The following is a 21,649-nucleotide window of genomic DNA, read 5'->3' on the forward strand; positions in this document are numbered from 1 at the left end:
ACTTCATGTTAGTCCCTGAATGACTATTTCCAGGTTAGTCTCCTAAGTAATAATGTATATAATCAACATTTTTCATGCTGCTTGGTTGCTTTTGTTTTTATCAAAAGTAAGAAGTGGAAAATTTTTCATATTTTTTCTAAGCTATTTTAACTCTAAATCACCAGGTTAGCATATTTCAAAGTAATGGCATTGCTACTTTTCACTTTTATGACAATACAATCACAATTTGATTGACTTTAAACTAATATGATGAAACCTAATTGGAAACTTACCAAAATCAGATGACCTATTAGTCATATTAATGTTTTATTTCGAGGGAAAATGTCAGAAATACTTTCTTTCAGTTACATATCACATGATCCTTTATTTGCAAACTTGATGTGGAGAAATGCTCCTGGTGTCCATTTCCATTGCTTTCCTTTATTACTTGATGATTCATCTTGAATGAAAATCAAACTCTTTTGCTTATTCTATTCTCTCATTGCTGAATTCCTACCACCCTGAAAATAAAAGGTCTATGCCAATCATTGCCTGATATGAAGAGCCTACTGTGTTCCCAACCTTTGTATTTTATACATGGGGAAAAAATTTACACTATTATTTTCCTATTTTTTGAACATTTTTATAAGTAATTAAAGCATTAAATTCCTACTTATGAAGTTCAGTGTTTTAAATATTATGTACATAGGTTTTTTAACCTCCCATGAAAGAATTGTACAGTTTCAGTATTTTGTTAATGAAGACATAATATAAGCAGGATTGAGTAGGAAAGGAAATTACTTCAGAAATTTTAAATTTTTCTTATCTGTTTATTTTAATCTATACAGATCATTTGTGTCAAGGTAAACATCTTGATAAAGTGTCCTTATTATAGTATATAAAATTCAGATAAATGTGAAGTTCTCTTACAAATATGCCCATTAGAGTTCCATGTCACATACTTTTAAGTGACTGACACAGGTTTTATTTTCTCATTTTATAATCATCAAGGGTAAGTATTATCTTTTCATTAAATAATATAGCAAATAATTCTTCAGTATTAGTAATATTTCTGGTACTAAGCTTTATCATCATTTTTTAGTTATTTCAAAATGAAAATTGACATCTATTCTTCACATTTAATTTTAACATTTATGTTCATAAATCATACTTTAACATCCTAAATAACTTCATTTTAAATAGTCACCAACTTTTCTCTTCCCACTTAGGTAAGAGTTCACTAGAATTAAATTATTAACTAATTGATTAACTTAACCTCAGGAAGTGGAAGATGGGACAGAAAAAGATAGATTCTGGATATTAAACATTCTACATGAAATTGCTGTCAATAACTGGCAAATATTAGAATGGAGAATTAAACAGATGACTCGAGAATACTTAGAAAATAAAGACCTATAACTTAGGACATGGAATGGAATGACTAAAATAAATCATGAAGAAATAACCCCATTTCCTTTGTCAAGGAGGTAATCAGTTGGCATAGCCACATTGCATAGGGGATAAAGAAATGGATCTAGAGTCAAGAAGACCTGGGTTCAATTCTTATCTCACATACTATATTAGAGTGAATAACAATTGAACCCTATACAAAGAGGATAGGAAATGGGGTTTATACATGGCAGAAGGGAGTTCAAAATACTGGGATAGAGAAAGGTTAGGAAGTGTGCTATCCATTGAATAATGAATTCAAGTAGATTATCAGTGGTCAGGAAGATGATTAAATAGTTCAGGTCCTTCCTTTAGGATCTAGTAGCAGATGGTAAAATATTTAGTGCAGACCTAGGAAGTCACAGGTTAAGATATTGCTGGAGGTAGTCCATACAGGATGAAAAAAATATAAGTTAAAAGTAGGTAGGCCTGGATCTACATTGGCCTTAAACATTGGAGAAGGCCCCAGATGATCCTTAGTTGAAGATGGAGGTGATGGTCTAGATGGAGACTGATGAGGTGGCTCATGTAATAGAATTAGATACTGAGGGGAAAAAAATTTTTTTTTGTATAAGCATTCTTTGTTGTCTTTAGTATGTTGAACTATCTATTATGAAACATACAACTTATTAGGCTAATTCTTTCTCTGAATGAAAGTCAGATGTTCATTTGTTCTCAAAGAAAACCATTTAAACAAATAAAGGTATTGAGTTGGGCCAGAGAAAAGATCCTGAATTCTATTATTTCAGAGTTCATTCTATATTAAGAAACAGCCTAAGTTCTAGTTAATCACAGCTCTGCCACTTAGGTAGAAAAAGAGCTGGAGTTGGAAGGAATTAAGAAAAGGGCTAGCTATGAAGGAAGAGGAATTTAAGGAAGACTTGAGGACCTGGGAAGAAAATAGTTGTTGTTTTTTTTTTTAATTAAAAAATTTTTATTAGTTGAACTTTTGGTAAGATAGCTTGCTCTGGAGGCTGCATCAGAAGTTGGGGAAATTTAGATGAAATGGTGGCCTTTATCAGCCAAATTTACCTACCTTCAATCAGTTTTGACATTTCCTTAAAAGAACTGGCAGCAAGAGTTGAAACTTACTTCTAGCTGGTCTTGTGATAAAGGCAGAATTCAATAGTTCCATACAAAGATGACCTACTCTCTAGATTCTTTTTGTGGTTTTGATGTTTCAGTATCTGACCTGACTGTAATCACCTTTCTCCCAAAGGTAGTGTCCCTGTCTCTTCTTGGGGCAGTGTATAGTGAGAATGGAGATGGGCTAAATGACCCCTCATCAAATCATCCTTCTCTTTGATTGTCATTTCAGTTTTAGTTGGGAAAAGTTTCATAGTTTCTGAAGGCTAGTGACTTATTAATGAAGATTTTTTCCATGAGAGTGTTATGAAAAAGATACACTTGATGATATTGAGAAAAGGGGGACCAGTGTTCATTCTTCATTTGATTGCTCTCGAGATAAACTATGCACTTTTGAGACTTGAGACTGGGCTGGCTAGTGTCTTCATACTACCTCCAACAAATATACCAGTGAGTTATTGATCCATTTCTAATGAAATACCAGAAAAGAATCTAATGAAAATGACTTGGACACAAAGTAGGTGGTATTGTTAGCTCTTTATCAACAAACTGATCACACTAGATGAGGTTTCTAGGAAGAAAAAAGGTCATGAAAAAAGATTAGGCAAAGTCATGCTACTTGTTCAAGCCAAAGCAAGGAGTGACATTTAGACATTTTCACAAGGTGCTCTTCTAAAATAGAAATACATTTATTCTAAAGAATATCATTGCTCAGTAAAGAAGCTTGCAGAATCTAAACAATGTTCTTTAAGTAAATTATATACCTTATTGAACCAAATTGATTTTGAGGAATATTACATTTAAAAACTGAGACAGCAGCACTGATCAGAACTCTTCATGAGAAGCTATCCTTAATTTAGACAAGCTTAATGGCTTGGTAGGTGGGCAGGAATTGCCTTATGCATTGTAGATTCCTTGGCAGACCCCCCCGCCCCCCAATAAATTCTACCTCATTTCAGTTGTTTTATCCTCTTAACTATAAGAGAGCAACCCCAAAGCACTACCCTCAGTTTCTCAGACCAATTTTTATTCCTTCTTTACCTTTCTGTTGTAGAATTTTGAATTCTTTTATTGTAAGGAGACTTTTTAGAGACCTTATCTTTTGTATCCATGGGAAAATGGTACTTATCTGTTTTGAATGAGACCTTTTTTGTTTTCTTCAGCTGTAGTAAGGTAGTACATGTGTGTGATTGAATTTACATTATATACAAGACAGCTTTCTCCTAAGAGCCAGTAACTGGCCAAAGTACGCAGCCTTGAACAAGGTGACCTCCTGCTACAGAGAGGGGAAGTCTACTTATGAGATATAGCAAAGACTAATTAGATGTTCTCTTTATATAGCAGGCAGCAGCAACCAACAAGCTAGTTTTTGTTAGCTCTGGTTACTCTGCAGTTAACAAATTGTGTTAGCTTATTCATTTTATACAGTATTTTGTAAATTAGTATACCCAGGGTGTTTTCCCAGACTCCTTTGCTTTCCCGTTCCTACGGTCTTTGTCTATCAAATCACCCTCAATATTCTGAACCTCCTGCTCTTACAGTAAAGAAAGGCAAAAGTACTATTGAAATGACTTAACTAAATGAGTGTCTTAAGTTCTCTTCTTTCCTTTGGTGCTTTCTAGATGCCTTACTCTTATGGCTTTTTATTCTTCAGGAAACCATTTCATTTAGAACAACAACAAAAACTCAAATGGAAAAGATAAGGTAGATGGCACTGGAAGGTGGATGTGGTTGTCTGGACTCTTGGTTTAGAGGTACTAACGAGGCTCTTATGATGTTAAGTGACACACTGAAAAGATAGGAAGGCCTTTGTAAGATCACCCATTAACAGTGAGCCAGAGTCAGTCACAAAAGAGAGCAGCAAAGTGAGCCTTGGCACCAGAGTTAAAGGACTAGAGACCAAATGCTACCTCCAATGTTAACTATTTGTATGGCCTTCAGAAAATCACTTAACCCTCTTGAGCAGCCTTAGTTGCATCATTTGAAAAGTAAGGAAATTTGACTAGATGACCTGAGGTCCTTTGCCTCCTTGTATCCATGATCTTATGATTGAGGAAATCTTGCTTTCCATATTGGGGAGAATAAAGTTATCATGCCTAGTAGAAGAAAGGAACCCCACCTCCATTTTCCACCAACTGTTGATTCTTTTGCATCCCCAAGACTGCTAAAATGCAAGGACTTCTAGTATTTTTTATGTTAATCTTAGCAAACTTGCAAATCTGAACCCCACAGACTATACCTACAACACAGTTTTGCTTGAAAAAGAATTCATTGGGACTTCAGCTTCAGACTTCATTAATAGACATGTCAGACTATCTAAAACGACTCTAAGGAAAATAGAATTCTTAGAAATAATTCTAGATATATAAAACTTAAAATTTTCATAAAGATTTTTATGAATTGTAGTCTATACCTGTCCTAAGCCTTGTAGGGACCTGCCTTAACCTGATAATGGACTTAAGTCTAAAAAAATGAAATTTAAATCTCAAATAATAATATTCTATATTTTAGGAGATTTATTAATGATCATTAGAATCAAGGAATAAAGAGGATACAAAATAAAGACCACGTGCCCATGGTTGATCAACCCATTTAAAATCCCCATGCTTAGCTTACCACTGCTACCAAGCTCAATGTCATCATGCTGAAGAGGCCCAAGAGGACCACCCACTCGCTAATATCCTCTGTCTGCAGGAAATATATAAGGACAGGAAGTCATTGAGCTCCTGGGAAATTTAATTCTTTTTTTAGCATAACAGATTTTCAATTATACAAGTCCCAGCAAAGAAAAAGGGGGTTGGAGCAGGGAAAGAAACAGACTTCTAGTAACTCCTCCATGCACTACAAGGGAAGCTTCCTGTCTCCCTGTGCCCACAAAAATGGATAGGTTGGGGTAGGGGGAAAGAATGAGCCTCATATTGGATCTGGAGAAGAGAGAGATCAAAGGACCTGCCTGAAACCACACACACACTACTTTCCTTCAAATGACATCACTGTCTCATTTGACAAACTGACTAATCTCATCTCCTTTCTCTGCTAGAATTCCTTTCATGATCTATGATCCTTGCAGAAATGGGATTAAGTTTATGCTTCATCTCCAAGGGAAAAACTAGGAGCAAAGACATAAAGTTAAACTTTGTCAAGAAAAACTTCCTAACAACTAAAACTATCCAACACTGGTATGATTTTCCTCAAGAGATATTCATGCTAAAGCTGGATGATGTGCTTGTCAGGCATGGCATAAGGAGAATTCCTTTTCAAATATGGGTTGGACCAGAAGACTTTTGAGGTCTCTTCCAAGTAAGATTTTATAGTTCTTATAATTCACTGGAATACAAATAACAGTGCCAGAAGGACATTGAAAAGCATTTCTAAATAGTACAAAAAGTCATACAAGAAACTTGGGAGACTAGGTGATGGTATCATCATTGTTGTCTACCACTGGTGATGATATAGAAATGTATACAGGTAAGCAGAAGCAAATTTTATATAATTTCAAGAGACAGAGAGTACTAATAATTGTGGGGATCAGGAAATGTCTCATATAGAAAGGAACATTTCCTATCATCCTTAATGGTGTTTTATAAAGCTCATTGCTCAGTCTATTATTCATTTCTCTAACTATGGTCTATTCTTTGGGTCCTGACTATAACCAATAAGGAAATGATTCTCATTCTGTATTTTCATCTCCATTGCTAGACTTTCAGCTACTACCAAACATATCTCTTTGTTTATACTACCATTACCAGAAACTAATCCATAAATGTATGAAACCAAATTCCTTATTCCCCCACCACCTTCTTCCAAAAACCAAACTTTCAACTCAACTTTTCCATCCCTATAACTAAAATTCTTACTAATAATACTCTTAATAATAATAACTTACTAATAATACCAACTATATTGGTTCCATTTCATCATATTTTCACTTTGCTCATGGCATTCCTCTTACAGTATAAAATCTAAATTGACCTTACCCTGACTTTCACAGGACTCAAGAATCTTGCTCTTGTGTTCCATATATCTCAGCTGTCATTTCAGTGTCCCAGCATATACCATGCTCATTTCCTTATGCTGTTATCTAACATATGCATCTGAAATATTCTTCCCATTACCTATCAAAATACCAATTTTTAAGGCCTGCTTTTTCTTTGAAATTTTTGCAAACTTCTTTACCCTACAATCTCTCCCATTTACAAAAATTTAGTGTCACCATATTCACAAAATCTCTAGCACTTGGATAAGTATTGTCTTATTGTGTTCTGATTTGTCTCATGCTAGGTCTTCCCTAGCTAACAGGCCAGAACCATGTTACATTCTTTTCCTATATCTCTTATAGTATCTAAAAGGAGGCCAGTGCATTAACTGAGTCCAGTAAATAATGAGAAGTTGAATGATTTTATCCATAACAGCAATGGTAAATAAGAAAGTGAGGACAGCCTGTCCTATCATGTGATATGTTTAGCTTATTAAGTCCAAGATGCCCTAGAAAAATTTTAAACAGTCCCAGTAAGTTTTCATTATAGAATTTAGCAACATGATATATTCATTCCTCTCTCTTTGCACTATTCACTTCTGTTGACAGTAGTAGCTAGGATTATCAAATAAGTTGCCTGCAAAATTTCCCTGCTATTCTAACCAAGATATCCTTGTCTTTTTAGACATTCATGAAATCAAAAGTTCACAAAAAAGAAACATTCATGATTATTTGAAACTGTGACCTCCTTTGTTCTGGTTTCAGGGAACTTTTCAAGATTAATAGTATAGTTAACAAATCTAGATTTTTCCAAGTCATTTAGCCTACCCTTATTTGTTTCTTAAAATCTGACTATTCCAAAATACGGTATAAAATAGAGTTTGGATTATTAGAATCCTGGATAACAAGGAGTTGCTGTGACATTTACAGGTATATAATAATGAACATTGTCACACCTGGTCTTACCCTACACATCTCAGGGATTCTGAACACTCTGTAAATCATCCAAACTCCATTTCCTGGCCTCTACCAAGCTATTATCTTCTTCTAAACCCTCTCCTCTTGTCTTCCCGATTACTACAGAGGGCACTAACTTCCTTCCAATCCTTGATGCAAAATGTTATTCTGACTCCTCATTATTTCTCACCCCTTATATCCAAGCTGTTGCCAAAACCTGCCTATTTCACCTTTGCAATATCTCTTAATTATGTCACCTTTTCTCCTCTGACACTGCCTGGTCTGGGCCCTAATCACCTCACATTGGAACTATTATAATAGCCTGCTGGTAAGTCTGCCTCCTTCAAGCCTCTTCCAAGTCTTCATTCAACTACAAAAGTGATTCTAAATTGCAGGTCCAACCACATCACGCTTGCGCAACCCCCCCACCCCCCTTACCCCCTTTCTCCGTTGAAGTCATGTGTGAGAGTCTGGTGAGGAGTGATTGGATCTGAGGGCCACTGAAGCCATGGAGAGTGAGAGTCAGCCTATTAGGGAGGCTAGCAGCTAAAGAGAGAGAGTGAGGTAAGGAGGAGGGCGCCATGATTTTTCCACTTGGTCCTTCTCATGCATACTGGCCCCAACCTTTCCTGTCCTTATCTCTCTCTCTCTCTCTCTCTCTCTCTCTCTCTCTCTCTCTCTCTCTCTCTCTCTCTCTCTCTCTCTCTCTCTCTCTCTCTCTCTCTCTCTCCTCTCTCTCTCCCTCTCTCTCCCCCTCTCCCTCTCCCTCCCTCCCTCCCTCCCTCCCTCCTTTCCTCCCCCCCCCCCTCTGGCAGGCAGACTCTCACTCCACAGCTATAATGGCCCTCAAATCCAATCACTCCTCACCAGATTCCCACATATGACCGTGACACTTCTTGAATTCCATTGGTTTCCTGTTCCCTCCAGGATCAAATACAAAATGCTGTTTAGCATCCAAAACCCTTCATAACTACTTTTCCATTCTTCTCATACCTTAATCCCTACCTCTTACTCTTGGACCCAGTAACACTGGCCTCCTGCTGATTTAATAAGTAATATATCCATCTTTTCTTCTCCAGCTTGCAACTACCAGAATTGTTTTATGCATTCATTATTTTCTCATGCCTGGAACACACTCTCTCTCATTTCTGCCTACTATCTTCTCTAAATTCCAGTCTTTAAATTATAAACATTTTATCCTATATAAAGATTTTTTGTATATATTTGTTTATGTTATCTCTCCCATCAAGTTGTAATTTCTTTGAAAGCAGGGACTGGTTGTTGCCTCTTTTTTATCTCCAGCATTTAGCACAGTGCCTGACACATAATAGGTACTTCGTATTTATTGAATGACTTTATTGTATTATATTTTTTGAAAATCCATGTAAATATATAGCAACTCTCACTGTGACTGAACCAGAATAGTGTTTCTCAATCATGCTGAACAGATAGACAATATAAAACTCTTCATTAGCTAAAATCTATTTGAACACTGGAAGGAAAGAAAGGAACTATATATGTTTATCAAATGTCTTTTTAGAAATGAAGGTGAGTATGAAAAGTGAAATAATAAAAATTTTTTCATTATTACATCATCTTTATATGCTTTATTTTGAATGTTAAAATTAGCACTTGGGTTTTTTTACAAAATTCTTCTCTTTGTTTCATGGCTTGGGGGAGAGGTACAGCTTTTAAAATCATGATAACTCCTTAAAACTAAGATATGAAAAATAACAGCTAAAGGAAACATGGTGTGGCAGAAAGAACTGTGAATTAAGTTAGGTGGATGGATCAGCCGTTTTCTGCTTATTGATAAAATAAAATTGATAAGATTGCCAAAGTCATTTCCTGACTAGACTTTTGAAAGTGAAAAATAGACTACTTTGCCTTAAAGACTTCTATCTAGTGTTCTGTTTGACCCAGCGCCATTAAGACATAGAAAAGATAAAATTATTTTATATTGAGTTCTTTAATTGTCCTAATTGGTAGCCAAGTAATGGTCTTTTAGTAATGTCGCTATTTTTGCATTTCTGGCAAATAAAGTTTCCACTTACTTGACTTGTAGCTAACAAAATTGTTTTGTGCATTCAGTATTTTTTCACATAGGTAATATTTTGAAATTTTCTCTCTTGACATGCTAGGTATAACTAGGAAAAACCCCAGAACACCTCTTTCTGATCTCCAAGGTGTGAACACTCTTAATGAGAAAAGCCAACGGTAAGGTTTTTTATTACAATTAAGAAACATAGAAGTGAAAACTGGTATAGATGTGACTTGATACTTAAATAGTTATCAAAAAATTAACGGAAAGATTTTTTTTCTAAAATCTTTAATTTTCTTATTTCTGATAGCTTTCATAAATTATGTAGGAATAATTAAAGTGAATAGGCTATTCTCAAGAAAAAAATTTATCAGGTTCCAGGTATCTAAATAGACTTTCTAAGCTATATGCCCTGTTTTTTCCACTTCCTTTTTACATGGAAAAATCATAAAAAAGGTCTTTTTACATTCCTTAGTTTCATCTACTGGCCTTAAAGTCCTTAGCACAGTGTGTGGCACATAGTAGGCACTATATAAAATGCTTATTTCCTTCTCCACCATTTGTTATTTTATTTTTTAATTTGAAGGCAATGTTAATCTATTGAGAGTTTTTTAAATGAAAAATTTAGGCCATAGTAGGGTGACTTAACTTAAACAAGTCAGCCTATACAACTTTCTAAGCATCCAAATAATAAAATAAATCTGGAAAACCAAACCTTAACCTTAGGTTTATTTAAGTAACTCACTGAAGGAAGGGCTGAGAAGTCAACAAAAGTCATTTTCAGAATTTTTTTTTAAACCCTTACTTTCCATCTTAGAATTTATACTATGTATTCGTTCAAGGGCAGAAGAGTGGTAAGGGCCAGGCAATGGGGATCAAGTGACCAGAGTCACACAGCTAGGAAGTGTCTGAGGTCAGATTTGAATCTAGGACCTCCCATCACTAGGTCTGACTCTAAATGCTCTGAGCCAACTCATTTTCAGAATTTTAGAAATTCAAAAAGTCCATTCAGCTTTCAGGTGAATGATTTTTGAATGTTTGAGTCACTGACAAGCAAAAACCCCCATCTTTTTATTTTAGATGATGCACAGTAAATTTATACATTAGTATTAAGCATTAAAACATTTAGTAACTAAAGCTTTAAGCATCATAAATAATGGTTCATTCTCTATAATTAAAATTTAGCTACAGATTCACTAATACCGTAGAAAAATTATTTCATTGCTATATTGTTAATAATAAGTCATATCGAATGTGTAGTTGAAAATTTCCAAAATAGTATTCAACTTTAACATTTAAAGAAAAAAAAAATCCTGGTCTCTGTACTATATAGTCAATCTACAAAGGCAACTGTGTATTTTCCGTCTTTTTTTATTCCACTGACATCACCCAAGCACACAATTCCTTGTACATTGTTGGTGCTTAATAAATCTTTTTTTTTTTTAACCCTTACCTTCCTCCTTAGAATCAATACTGTGTATTGGTTCCAAGGCAGAAGAGCAATAAAGGCTAGGCAATTGGGGGTTAAGTGACTTGCCCAGGGTCACATAGTTAGGAAGTGTCTGGGGCTATATTTGAACCTAGGACCTCTCATCTCCAGGCCTGTACCCTCAATAAATATCTTTTAAATGAATTTATAATCTGTGTGTTAAAGTCTTAACCTATTGGCATAATGTCTTTCTGAATTTTTTTACTCTTTTCTGAGTTTTATTTTTTTTAATACTAGTATACTAAAAGAAATAGTGTATAAGATATCTAATTAAAATTATCCTTGTAAATCCTAGCTATTGTTAATTTTTTGTGGGTTTAAAAATATGCAAGTTATCTCTCTTCATATTTTCAGTGACACTTTTGGCATTGACTGGAATGGCAGGACTAGCATCCGACCAAGCAAACTGTCAAGCTGCAGCTCCTTGCTGGACAAAGATGGAATATTTATTAATTCAACTAACAGCAAGCTTCTGGAGAGGGCCCATGGCATTCTCATGTTAGTACCCAAGTGGCAGATGTTTCTGTTCTCTGTTGAAAGGATGAAAATTGAGTTAATGAGGTTACCTTGCCATAAAAATAATTTGAAGTCAAAGTGCTCAAAAATTATTTATTCAATGTATGAACCAAAAAAGCTAGTAAATTACAATTGAATTAGCTCATTCTTTTGTTATTTCACAGGAAGAGGTAAAGGTTAGTCAGACAAACCTAGTGTTGGAGGTATTCCTGCAAGATGGCTCTTTGCCAGACACTCAGCTAAGAAATAGAGGGCTACTTCCTGCATGCACATGTGCATATATGGGCCAGAATCTCTCACCAGCTTCCTCACAGAGAAGTCCAAATAAATAAATAGACCTCGATCTTCAGAACCTTATCATAAAGTCAAACTTTAGTATGCTTCAATAGCATGACTAAGGAGTAATTGAGCATCAGTTTGGTCTCAGAAGACTCTGATCTCTGAAATTCTGTATTAAGCCAAATGAACAATTGTCATACTTTTCTAGATTTCAGTTGCTTTAGAAAGTGCAAGTTTTCTTTTTAGTCCTCATCACAAACATGATTTGCACATATTCCAAACTCTAGTATTCTTTGACCACTTGGCCATCAGAGATCCTGTTCATTTCTATAATCAAAAAAGAAACCTGATTATTTACATCAAGCATGACATTAAGAGTGTGAATAAGTGGAAAAAAATAGTGTAAACAAAAATATGGAAAAAGTTTTTATTTTCAACAATTAGAACATCCCAGGTTTTGTCCAAGTACAAGTAATCATTTTTAATTATTATTAAATGATTTTATGGTCAATTAATTATTTTATGATCATTAAAACTTGTAAAATATAAAATGATATCTTGCTCCTTAATGGGTTGGAACCTTTCTCAGACCTATATGTAAAATTTTGACATTTTAAGTCAGAATAGGAAAATCAGGTTCCACGAATGCCAAGGAGAAAACTTGTCTATCTTATATAGAATTCTTCAACTCTAATCCCTACAGTAATTTTTCTTGTTCTTATTTTCTATCTTAAGGAGAAACAAGAACTTTAAACCTAAACCTGCTCTTCCAAAAGTAAGTAATAAATAAACCTAACTTTCTTTTCAAGTAGTTAGTAGAACACTAATTTCCTACATATGGAAATTAGGAGGAAAAATTCTTTTCTTATTACAGAAATGAAGATATCTAATGTACATACTTAGATTCCTTTCTGTTCCCTCTGACAGCCATATGTAATTGGTCAGCAGAAGCTATTCCTAAATGATCACTAAGCCCTACAGTTCCATTTCTATTCTAATGTTTTCTATGTTGTCAACAAAAGTTGACATGCTATAGTTTCCATCCATTTCTCCTGGTTCCTCTCTCTAGGTTCAAACAGACTAAATTTCATTTCTCTTCCATTTTGTAACTTTTCCAATACTGCCCTGAAGCTTCTTTAGTCAACCAGTTCTTGAATGGCATGCTTTCTACTCCCATATATATATATATATATATATATATATATATATATATATATATAATCTTCAGATTTGATAGACATGTCTTCATATCTAGATACAGTCAGAATGTTAACAAAAACTAATCAACTAAACTGTTAAACAGTACACATCCAAATATTTATTCATTGACATATCCATTAGAGACTCTCTCCAAATTTCTTCAAGTGCTCTCATTCCATTTAAAAAAATTTTTAAACTCTTGGCTTCTAGTTGAATTTGGGCCTAACCTGTGTTTTTATCTGAGGTAATACTTATTTTTTTCTTATTTGTGTTTTGGGAGTCTGTGCCACCATAACAGCATTTTTTTGGTGATCTTTTTTTATTTGCTTATTCTTCAAGTCTTCTTCCTTATTTCAGATTTAATATTAGAATTAGGCCCTGTCACACTTCTGGAAAGAACATCTGTGTTGGTCACATTGCTGCTTTTTTGGAATGTTGAATATTGTGTTATTCCAGGATCTCAGAGACAGGCAGGGGCCCCATAAACTTTTAGTGTTCCCAAAGTGAGACAGACTAATTACTGCCCTATCTATCTACCCCACAAACTCAGTGCCTAAGTAAATGAATAATAAATGCTTATTGTTTGTTTAATTGATGAAAGATTGGGGAAATGCTAGAAGAGGTAAATTAGCATAGGTAAACATAGGAAAGGACCTATGAGAATCTTACCTTTGAAAATAACTTTTCAATTTGTAAACAAGATCATACATCTCATTTTCCCTTTATTAAATACAAAAGTAAACATGGTTGAGAGAGCTTATTCTTTGTCATCCTAATCCTTTCCTTTTAAGTTTTTCTTTCAGGGAATGTTGCCATTTATTCATCACTTATTTGTGTATGGCATTCTGATGTGGAAAGAACACTGGATTTGAAGTCAGAGAATTTCAGTGTTAGACCTAGCTCTGCCACTTACTATCTCTTTGACCTGGACAAGTCACTTTCCGCTCTGAACTTCTGTTTCCACATGTATAAAATGAGTGGGCATAAATTCGTGATCCAGTGATTACTCTGACTTAAAAAAGAGGAACTTAGATTCTGTTGCTTTTTAAGTCTTCTTAATTTAACTTATTCCAATTGATATCACATCACTGGTAATTATGGTCAGTTTCACACTAAAAGTAAATTTATTTCATATGTCTATTACTAGCAAGATTTTGTTTGATATAATTAGGCCTATTGGTTAGTCTCCTTGGTTTAGACAAGGAATTTAAGCATACTTCTGTGGTTGTCTTCTTTTAGTCTTCCTTTACACAGTCATGAAGTATTCCTTAATATTGTTTAGTTGATTCCTTCCATTTGCCACATAGAAAACCAAAATGACAACAGATAACTCAAAAGGTTGAAAAAAGTTCCTCATTCCCTTATAGTTCTTGGATTTTGTGAGAAAATCATGCTGTGAAAGAATTCTGAATTAGCTAGCACAATTGGACAAAATTTCATGAATATTCAAAAAAGTTTTGACTTGGGAACCATTTCTTACATAGGCCAAGTTTTCAATGCTTTTTAGCAAAAGGTAGGGTTCAGTTTTGCATAAAATCTTTAACTTATTTTAATTAGAGAGAATTTATTCCAATAAAAATGATTATAATTTACTAATATTGCATCAATCTAAAGTTTCAAAATTTGTTTTGCGTTATTTTGGCCTTGTTTCTCCAAATAAATTCGAACTCCTCAAAGATAGGAATCCTATCTTTATATTTTGTACCTCATTATTGCTTGTCTTAGGAATTCATGGAATTGTGCAAAATTTCTTATTTAATTGAATTGACTAATTATTGCAGAAAGGATAATTCTTCAAAATAGAAAACAATTTGCCATGAATATTCAGAATCTTTATTCATATTAACAATTTGATTATAGCCTTTCTTTCCTACTTTCTTCTTTCTTTGTGTTTCCCAGCACTTGCTGGAGGTAAATTCTTTAAAGCACCTGACCAACCTGACCCTGCAGGATCGCATCACTAAGTCCCTCCTTCATCTGCACAAGAAGAAGAAGCCCCCTAGTATAAGTGCCCAATTTCAGGTAATGTCCTTGTTTATTCCAATTTAGAAACTTAGTTTGAACTTGGTATTGAAAATCAAAGAGATGCCTTTTGTAATTCCAAAATGGAACTAGAAATCAAAGTTGGTATTGTGGAGGACTTTCTTTCCAGGCTTTCTTCTCCTCCCCACCCCCAGCCCTTCCATCTCTCTTTCTTTTCAAGGTCCTTCACAGGTAAGTTGAATACTGAAATCTCTGGCCTTTTCATATTGATAAGAGGTAGCCAAATATTTAGAATGGCTATCTTTAAGGGATCTCATCACATTGGTTTTTGCTCATTGGAAATGTAATTATTCCTGGATTTTGTCTAGCAAAATCTCATTATGAGAAATAATTTCTCAGAATGATTAAAGTAAAACTACACATCTATGCCTGGAAGTAGTAAGGCTTTGTGTGAGAACCTTTTCTTCTTGACTTATGGTAGGCAAACTTGTAAGAATAATATCTTGAAATAGTGTTTAGTTCTTCTATGTCCCAGGTGGCAGATTTGATGGTAGGATGCAATGACACACTTGCTCATCTGTGAATAGGTTTAAAAAAAAAGGCTGCCCAGCAAAGAAGCACCACAAGACTACAGTGGTGGCACCAAGCTTCTGTGGATGTGGCCCCCTCATCTTTGAACAGAAATGCTTCTGGTCATCAAGACAGGTTTCCCTTGGTCTCTAAGTGACTTGGGGAACCCTGTGCCACCTTGGTCCCAGGAACAACTTTGTCTCCTTTTAGGAAAAGCTATTTCCTGACAAAAGAGGCAAGGAGGAGGGATGTAGGCCCACTCAGTGCTATAGGAGGGGAAAGAAGCTGAATCAGGGTTTCCTATCATGCCATATATTCCATTATTCTAGCCTATTCTTCCATAGCTGTGATATCTACATTATGGACTTAGTTGTTAGAAGCAACCTTTTCTTTTTATGGTTTGTATATTGCTTTCACATGACACTTTTGATGCCTCAGATTGTGTTGTATTCTGTATTTCATGGCTATATGGTAGCATCATTAGCTTGCTGCTCTTAAAAAGAGGGATCTTTGTTTCTATGGGAGACTTTTGGGGTCATTATAGAGTTTTGCAATTTCCCAAAGACAGTATAACCCACTTTCCTCCTCCCATTCAATTTCAGTCCCAACTTATTGCCCATGAAAGCAAGCAAGGCAGGCCTCTAGCAGTTGGGGGTGGGCCCCCTTTGGTGAACTGGGAGCCATATACTGGCAGTGTTATGGAGGGTGGTTTGGGGATGGGATTAGATGGTTCAGATAGGGCCAGTATCAGAAGATTTAACTGATTTGGGAAGGCAGTGTCAGTAGGTTGACTGTGGCCTGACAGGCTAACAGACCCAGTCTACGCAGAACCTATCCTGAGGTAACAAACACAGACCACTATATAACAGGGATGGATGTTGGATTTATTATGACAAGGAAGGTTGAAAAGGGAATTTGGATAATTCTAAGCTAATAACAACTACCTAAACCTCCCCCAAATCTAAATGTCTTGTCACCGAGAGTCTTCACAGATTTTAAACTAACCTAATCCTTACCTATCTGTCTAAAGACTCCAGTCCCTAATATAGATAAATCTACACTAACCCAACCCCCCCCCCCTTTTGATGGTAATAGAGGCAGTGGGTTTTGGCAGTATGGCAGGACAGGGCCCAGTGAGAGGTCCTGGATCCAGAATGACCCCAGACCTAATCTTAAAGACAGATGGCCCAGATTGGTTCAGGATCACACCAGGAAGCCCAGTAGATGACAAGACATCAAACAAGCAGGTAGGATGGGAAAGACGGGGTAGAAACAGCCACCAAGGGAAAGCAGCCAGTCTCTCAAGGTCACCAGAGAAAGACCTAACTCCAACCTCACATTCTAGAATCATTTCTCTGTATCTGCATCTCCCTGCAGACCCATCTCATATGCTCAAGTCCTCTCTTCCTTATAACAGCAAGTATAGATGGGCTGGAAATTTTGGAGGGAACTCCCATATCCATTTAAAGACTTAAGTTGGCTAAAGTCATTAGATTTAATTATTCCTGAATAATAAAAGTATAGAAAAATACCTATTTAATATTCACCATTTTAAAAAATACTGACCATCTTCCTTTCTAAATAACTTTGAGAAAGCAAAACTTATATCTGGGTTGCTCCCTACTTTTAATTGTTTGCTCAATGTTATCATTTTAATATGTACTTTTGTACATCTTACATACCATTTACTAATCTGGACTAGCATATACTAAAATGTTTTTGCTTTACAGGTATCGCTAAACAAATTAATGGAAACACTTGGTCAAGCAGAACCATATTTTGTCAAGTGCATTCGGTCTAATGCTGAAAAGGTAAAAATATCTTATAAGTGCTGCCACACAGACCAGCAAAATCTATATCAAGTCTCTAGATTTAATGCCATGATGAAAAATGTTAGAAAAGAAAAAAGCTTTCATTTCTATATACGGTAAATGGTTTCAATAAATATTATGTGTGGCATACATGCAACTAATTGTGTGTGTGTGTGTGTGTGTGTGTGTGTGTGTGATTTGACACTCTTCACTGGTTAAAATTTTCACCAAAAAAAATTATATCTTTCACTGGGACAATGTTATATGCTATAGTAAAGAAAATATTCCCCCGTGAGTTGTGAACTTCTTATAAAAACACTTAATAACTATTTCAGTATAATTGGTTTCCTTTGTAGTTCTTTGTATTTTATGCATTTAAAGACTTTCTGAGAAGGTGCTCAGAGGTATTACCAGACTGCCCAAGGGGCCCATGGCACAAAAATAGTTCAAAACCCCTCATGTAGTAGGAGGGAGATCAGATCTCAGTTCAAATCTGTCATTTACTAGTAATATAATTGTTAGCAAGTCACTTATTCTTTGTGAACACACATGGGTATGCACATATATTACACACATACATACTCTGTAGGATCTTGTAGTGGTTGTAGTTTTTTTCAGCACTTTTAGATTTATAAGTTTTTTACATGCATTATATGATTTGATCTTCAAACAACCTGGTGAAATAGATATAAATAATCTGATACCATTTTATAGAGAAGAAACTGGAAATATATGTCCCTACAGATATATACATTGTTAACTCCTCCTATTAGTACTGTTCTAGCCATGCAGAAGGTTTAATAAAACTTACTTGGTATTGTTTTCCTTAATTCCTTGTGCCAGTAACCTATATGGTATATTTGGAATTATCCTATCATTATTAAAAAGTCATTTAAAAAAAACAGTGAAGGTTCAGAGTCTTTAGAGTCTCTCTTCTTCATATCAAACAAAAAAGTGGTAAAAAATAAAATCCCCACATTACAGAGTTGTTTCTTGTTATTATCCTTGAAATTAACAGGTATGGGTTACCTACATCTACCTCTCTGAAATTCAGTGTGTGCCACTATTGATTTCTGGTTTGTAATTTCTGCAGTTTTTGAAAATATAGTCATTAATTCCATAGAAACAGTGTGGCATAGTGACTAGTGAATTGATCTCAAAATCAGGAAGATCTGGGTTCAAGTACTAATTCCAGGTCCTCTTGAGGAAGTTCCTGAAGTTCTCCCTGCCCCAGGAACTCTCTGAAGTTAAGAACTGCAGAGAAGGGACCAACTTGCTTTGGTTCAGGGCATTTCCTCACATAATGGTTCCTAATACTAATGAAATCGCATATCCTATGCAACCAGGGATCCAGTTTCTATCATTAATTTCATAATAATATTGTAAGCAAGACATTTATTATTAAACAGCTATTTGAACTTGGTTCTGTCCTAGCCACTATGCCAAAAAAATTTTAATTACCTTTTTTTTTAAAGTATTTTTAAAAATCTGGATTAAAGAGTTTGCATTTCATATACGCCTTTGTTTTTTTCCCCCCTCCTTTGTGTTTTTAGCTTCCTTTAAGATTCAGTGACCCATTGGTACTTAGACAGCTGCGGTACACAGGGATGCTGGAAACAGTTCGAATTCGTCAGTCAGGATACAGCTGCAAATATTCTTTCCAGGTTAGGCCAGTGAAAGGTTCCTTTTGAGTTAAAAAATATGCACACATGTGTGGGTTTACACAAAACATACATACTCGTACACATGCCTGTATTTCCCTACTTCACATGTTTGTGTATGTTGATTATTCCCACACCTTCATATTTATGATGAATTGAACTGCTTATTACTACATACCTGGGCTTTGCCTATATTATTCCTCCCTTCTTCCTTTTCTTTCTACATCTCTGTTATTTGAAAACAGAAAAGTTTAGAAAATATTCATTCCACTTGATAGGAGCACTCTATGCTTACATGATCAATAATGCCTTTCAATTCTCAGTTGTTATAACTTGTTCCTAAAGTTTGGAAAAACTAATCTTTTATATCCTTAGTACTCTAAAGGTTAATAGAACTTTGAACTTGGTTAAATTTGCCTACTCAGATGTAAAATATTGCCTTCTTTATAATCTTTCTGAATTTGCTGCATGTGATTTTTTCCTTTACTAACTGCCACACAGCTGATTTCCAAAGCTACTCATTTAGTTCAGCTGGCATCTGTTGGTGCCATTGCTGAGTAGAATCATATTGCTTTCTCTGGTTAAATATACAGGAGCTTCAGTGTAATTGAGACCCTCTTAATGTCTTCACTCGAGGCCTAAAAACCTCATTCTTGATCACATAATAACACCTGCCACATTCACTTGGTTATGGTATAAATTTCCTTTGCAGTGCATTGTAACAGAATTTTAAAAATAATTTTTTAGGAAAGCATCATGATGTAGTAGAATAAACTAGTGCTTAGAAGGCCTATATCTTAAATCTCAGCTCTTTATAAACTTTAAGATTCACTTAAACTTTCTGTCTCACTTTTCTTATCTCCCAAAAGAAGGAAGATAATAAATTATTTCCAAGATCCCTTCTTCTTCACTCAGATTTTCTATGATTCAATATCACATTCTAGTTACTACCTCCATTTGTCTTCCTAACTTTAAATTATTGTATCCCCAAGTACATGCCTCTAGACTGACTTTTTTAAACTTAAAGGTTAAATTGTGTAAAGAACTTTATTGATTCGACCATGCCTTTCATGAACAATTTTCTTTCCTTCTCTTACATTGAAGTAGCTCCTGTAGGGTATTTTTAATGAAATAATCATTGATTATAAAACTCTGAGCACTGTACCTGGCACATAGTAAGGTCTATACAAATTTTAGCTGTGATGATGATTTATTATTACTATTTTTGTGGTTTTACCTTTATTTTTTTCATTTTTATAGGATTTTGTGGATCATTTCCATGTTCTTCTCCAGCGTGACACTATTCCTTCAAAATTTAACATCCAAGATTTCTTCAGAAAAATAAAGCTTAGTCCCAAAAATTATCAAGTTGGAAAAACCATGGTAAATGCATTGTCTTTATAGTTAATGTCTACATAAAAAAATGAGTTAATTTATATGTCTGAAAAGATTTACCTTACAATTTTATATATAGGCAATGTGGCATGAGCGCTAAATTGTTTAAGAGAAAATAAAGATAATGTATAAAAATCAGTAAATTTTGCTCAGAAGAGCTATATTCAAATCCTACCTCTTGATAGGCAAGTGACTTAGCCTCCCTGGACCTGTTTCTTCATCTATAAAATGAAATAGTTGGACTATTTGCCCTCAAGATCCCTTTTAGCTCTAGCTCTATGAACAAGTGCAATATACCATAAGAAAACTGATAGGACAAATGCAATTAGTTGATAATCATAATAAAAAGTCCCTTAGCTCCAGGGCCTTATTTCAAACTCACTTAAGGTGCTACTGACAGATAGTACTTAATAGACTAGAGATGTTTTAGAGAGGACTTATGCTTTAGGTATGGGTTAAAATCAGTGTCTTCTGAGATACTTGAATGTTTAGGTTCTATAACTCCATGTGCAAGACAAAGCAAAGTACCAATATATATATTATGAATAATGACAAGATGTGGTCCCCATGTTATATGAGTTCATAAAGTAGTAAGACCCATGAACAGTCACTTAGAATTCTTAGGATTATAGATCTAGAGTTGGAAGAGGTCTCAGAAGCCATCTACTGCAATCTGTTAATTTTTATAGATGAGGAAATTGTGCCTAAGGAAGGTAAGGGATTTGCCCAAGGTAAAAAAGATAGTAAACCAGTGTCAGAATTTGAATCTATATCCTCAGTCTCTAGAACTAGAATCCTTTCCATTGCACCAGGCCATAAATGCATCTGCTCCCTGCAGGGAATGGCATTATCACTAGTTTACTTCATTGATGGTAAAGTTTCATGCATTGGGAAGAATTATAGATAAATGGCTAGAAGCTGTTGGCTCCTTAGTGTACCTGTTAAACAGATGTGAACCAACTTCCTTGATTTCTTCTTTCTCTAGATGAAGTTTCACAATCACTTTTCCTTTTGCCTCCAAAGGTGATTTTCCTCAGCCCTTTTTTTCCCTTTTATTAGGTATTCCTGAAAGAACAAGAGCGCCAGCACTTACAGGACTTGCTACATCAGGAAGTGCTCCAGCGGATTATACTGTTACAGCGATGGTTCCGGGCCATGCTTTCTAGACAGCATTTCCTCCATCTGAGGCAGGCAGTCGTCATCCTGCAGGTGAGAAAAATAGCATCTTCCCAGGGTGTTTGACTAGTTTCTTGTTTC

At 35.1% G+C, this 21,649-nt stretch overlaps 1 protein-coding gene across 23 annotated transcripts in view; it reads left to right on the forward strand.

The window, feature by feature from the left end:
* The window catches only part of MYO9A (myosin IXA), a 308,527-nt gene that overhangs the window by 196,353 nt on the left and 90,525 nt on the right, over positions 1-21,649 (forward strand). For all 23 annotated transcript variants that reach the window (XM_056800401.1, XM_056800408.1, XM_056800432.1 and 20 more), the window contains 8 exons: positions 9,589-9,664; positions 11,332-11,475; positions 12,508-12,547; positions 14,872-14,994; positions 17,256-17,336; positions 18,890-19,000; positions 20,258-20,380; positions 21,452-21,601. In XM_056800401.1, coding sequence (XP_056656379.1) covers positions 9,589-9,664; positions 11,332-11,475; positions 12,508-12,547; positions 14,872-14,994; positions 17,256-17,336; positions 18,890-19,000; positions 20,258-20,380; positions 21,452-21,601 — 848 coding nt within the window. The remainder of the gene's footprint in view (positions 1-9,588; positions 9,665-11,331; positions 11,476-12,507; positions 12,548-14,871; positions 14,995-17,255; positions 17,337-18,889; positions 19,001-20,257; positions 20,381-21,451; positions 21,602-21,649) is intronic.

The sequence above is a fragment of the Monodelphis domestica genome, chromosome 1, assembly GCF_027887165.1.
Source record: "Monodelphis domestica isolate mMonDom1 chromosome 1, mMonDom1.pri, whole genome shotgun sequence".
In the NCBI taxonomy this organism is placed as follows: Eukaryota; Metazoa; Chordata; class Mammalia; order Didelphimorphia; family Didelphidae; genus Monodelphis; species Monodelphis domestica.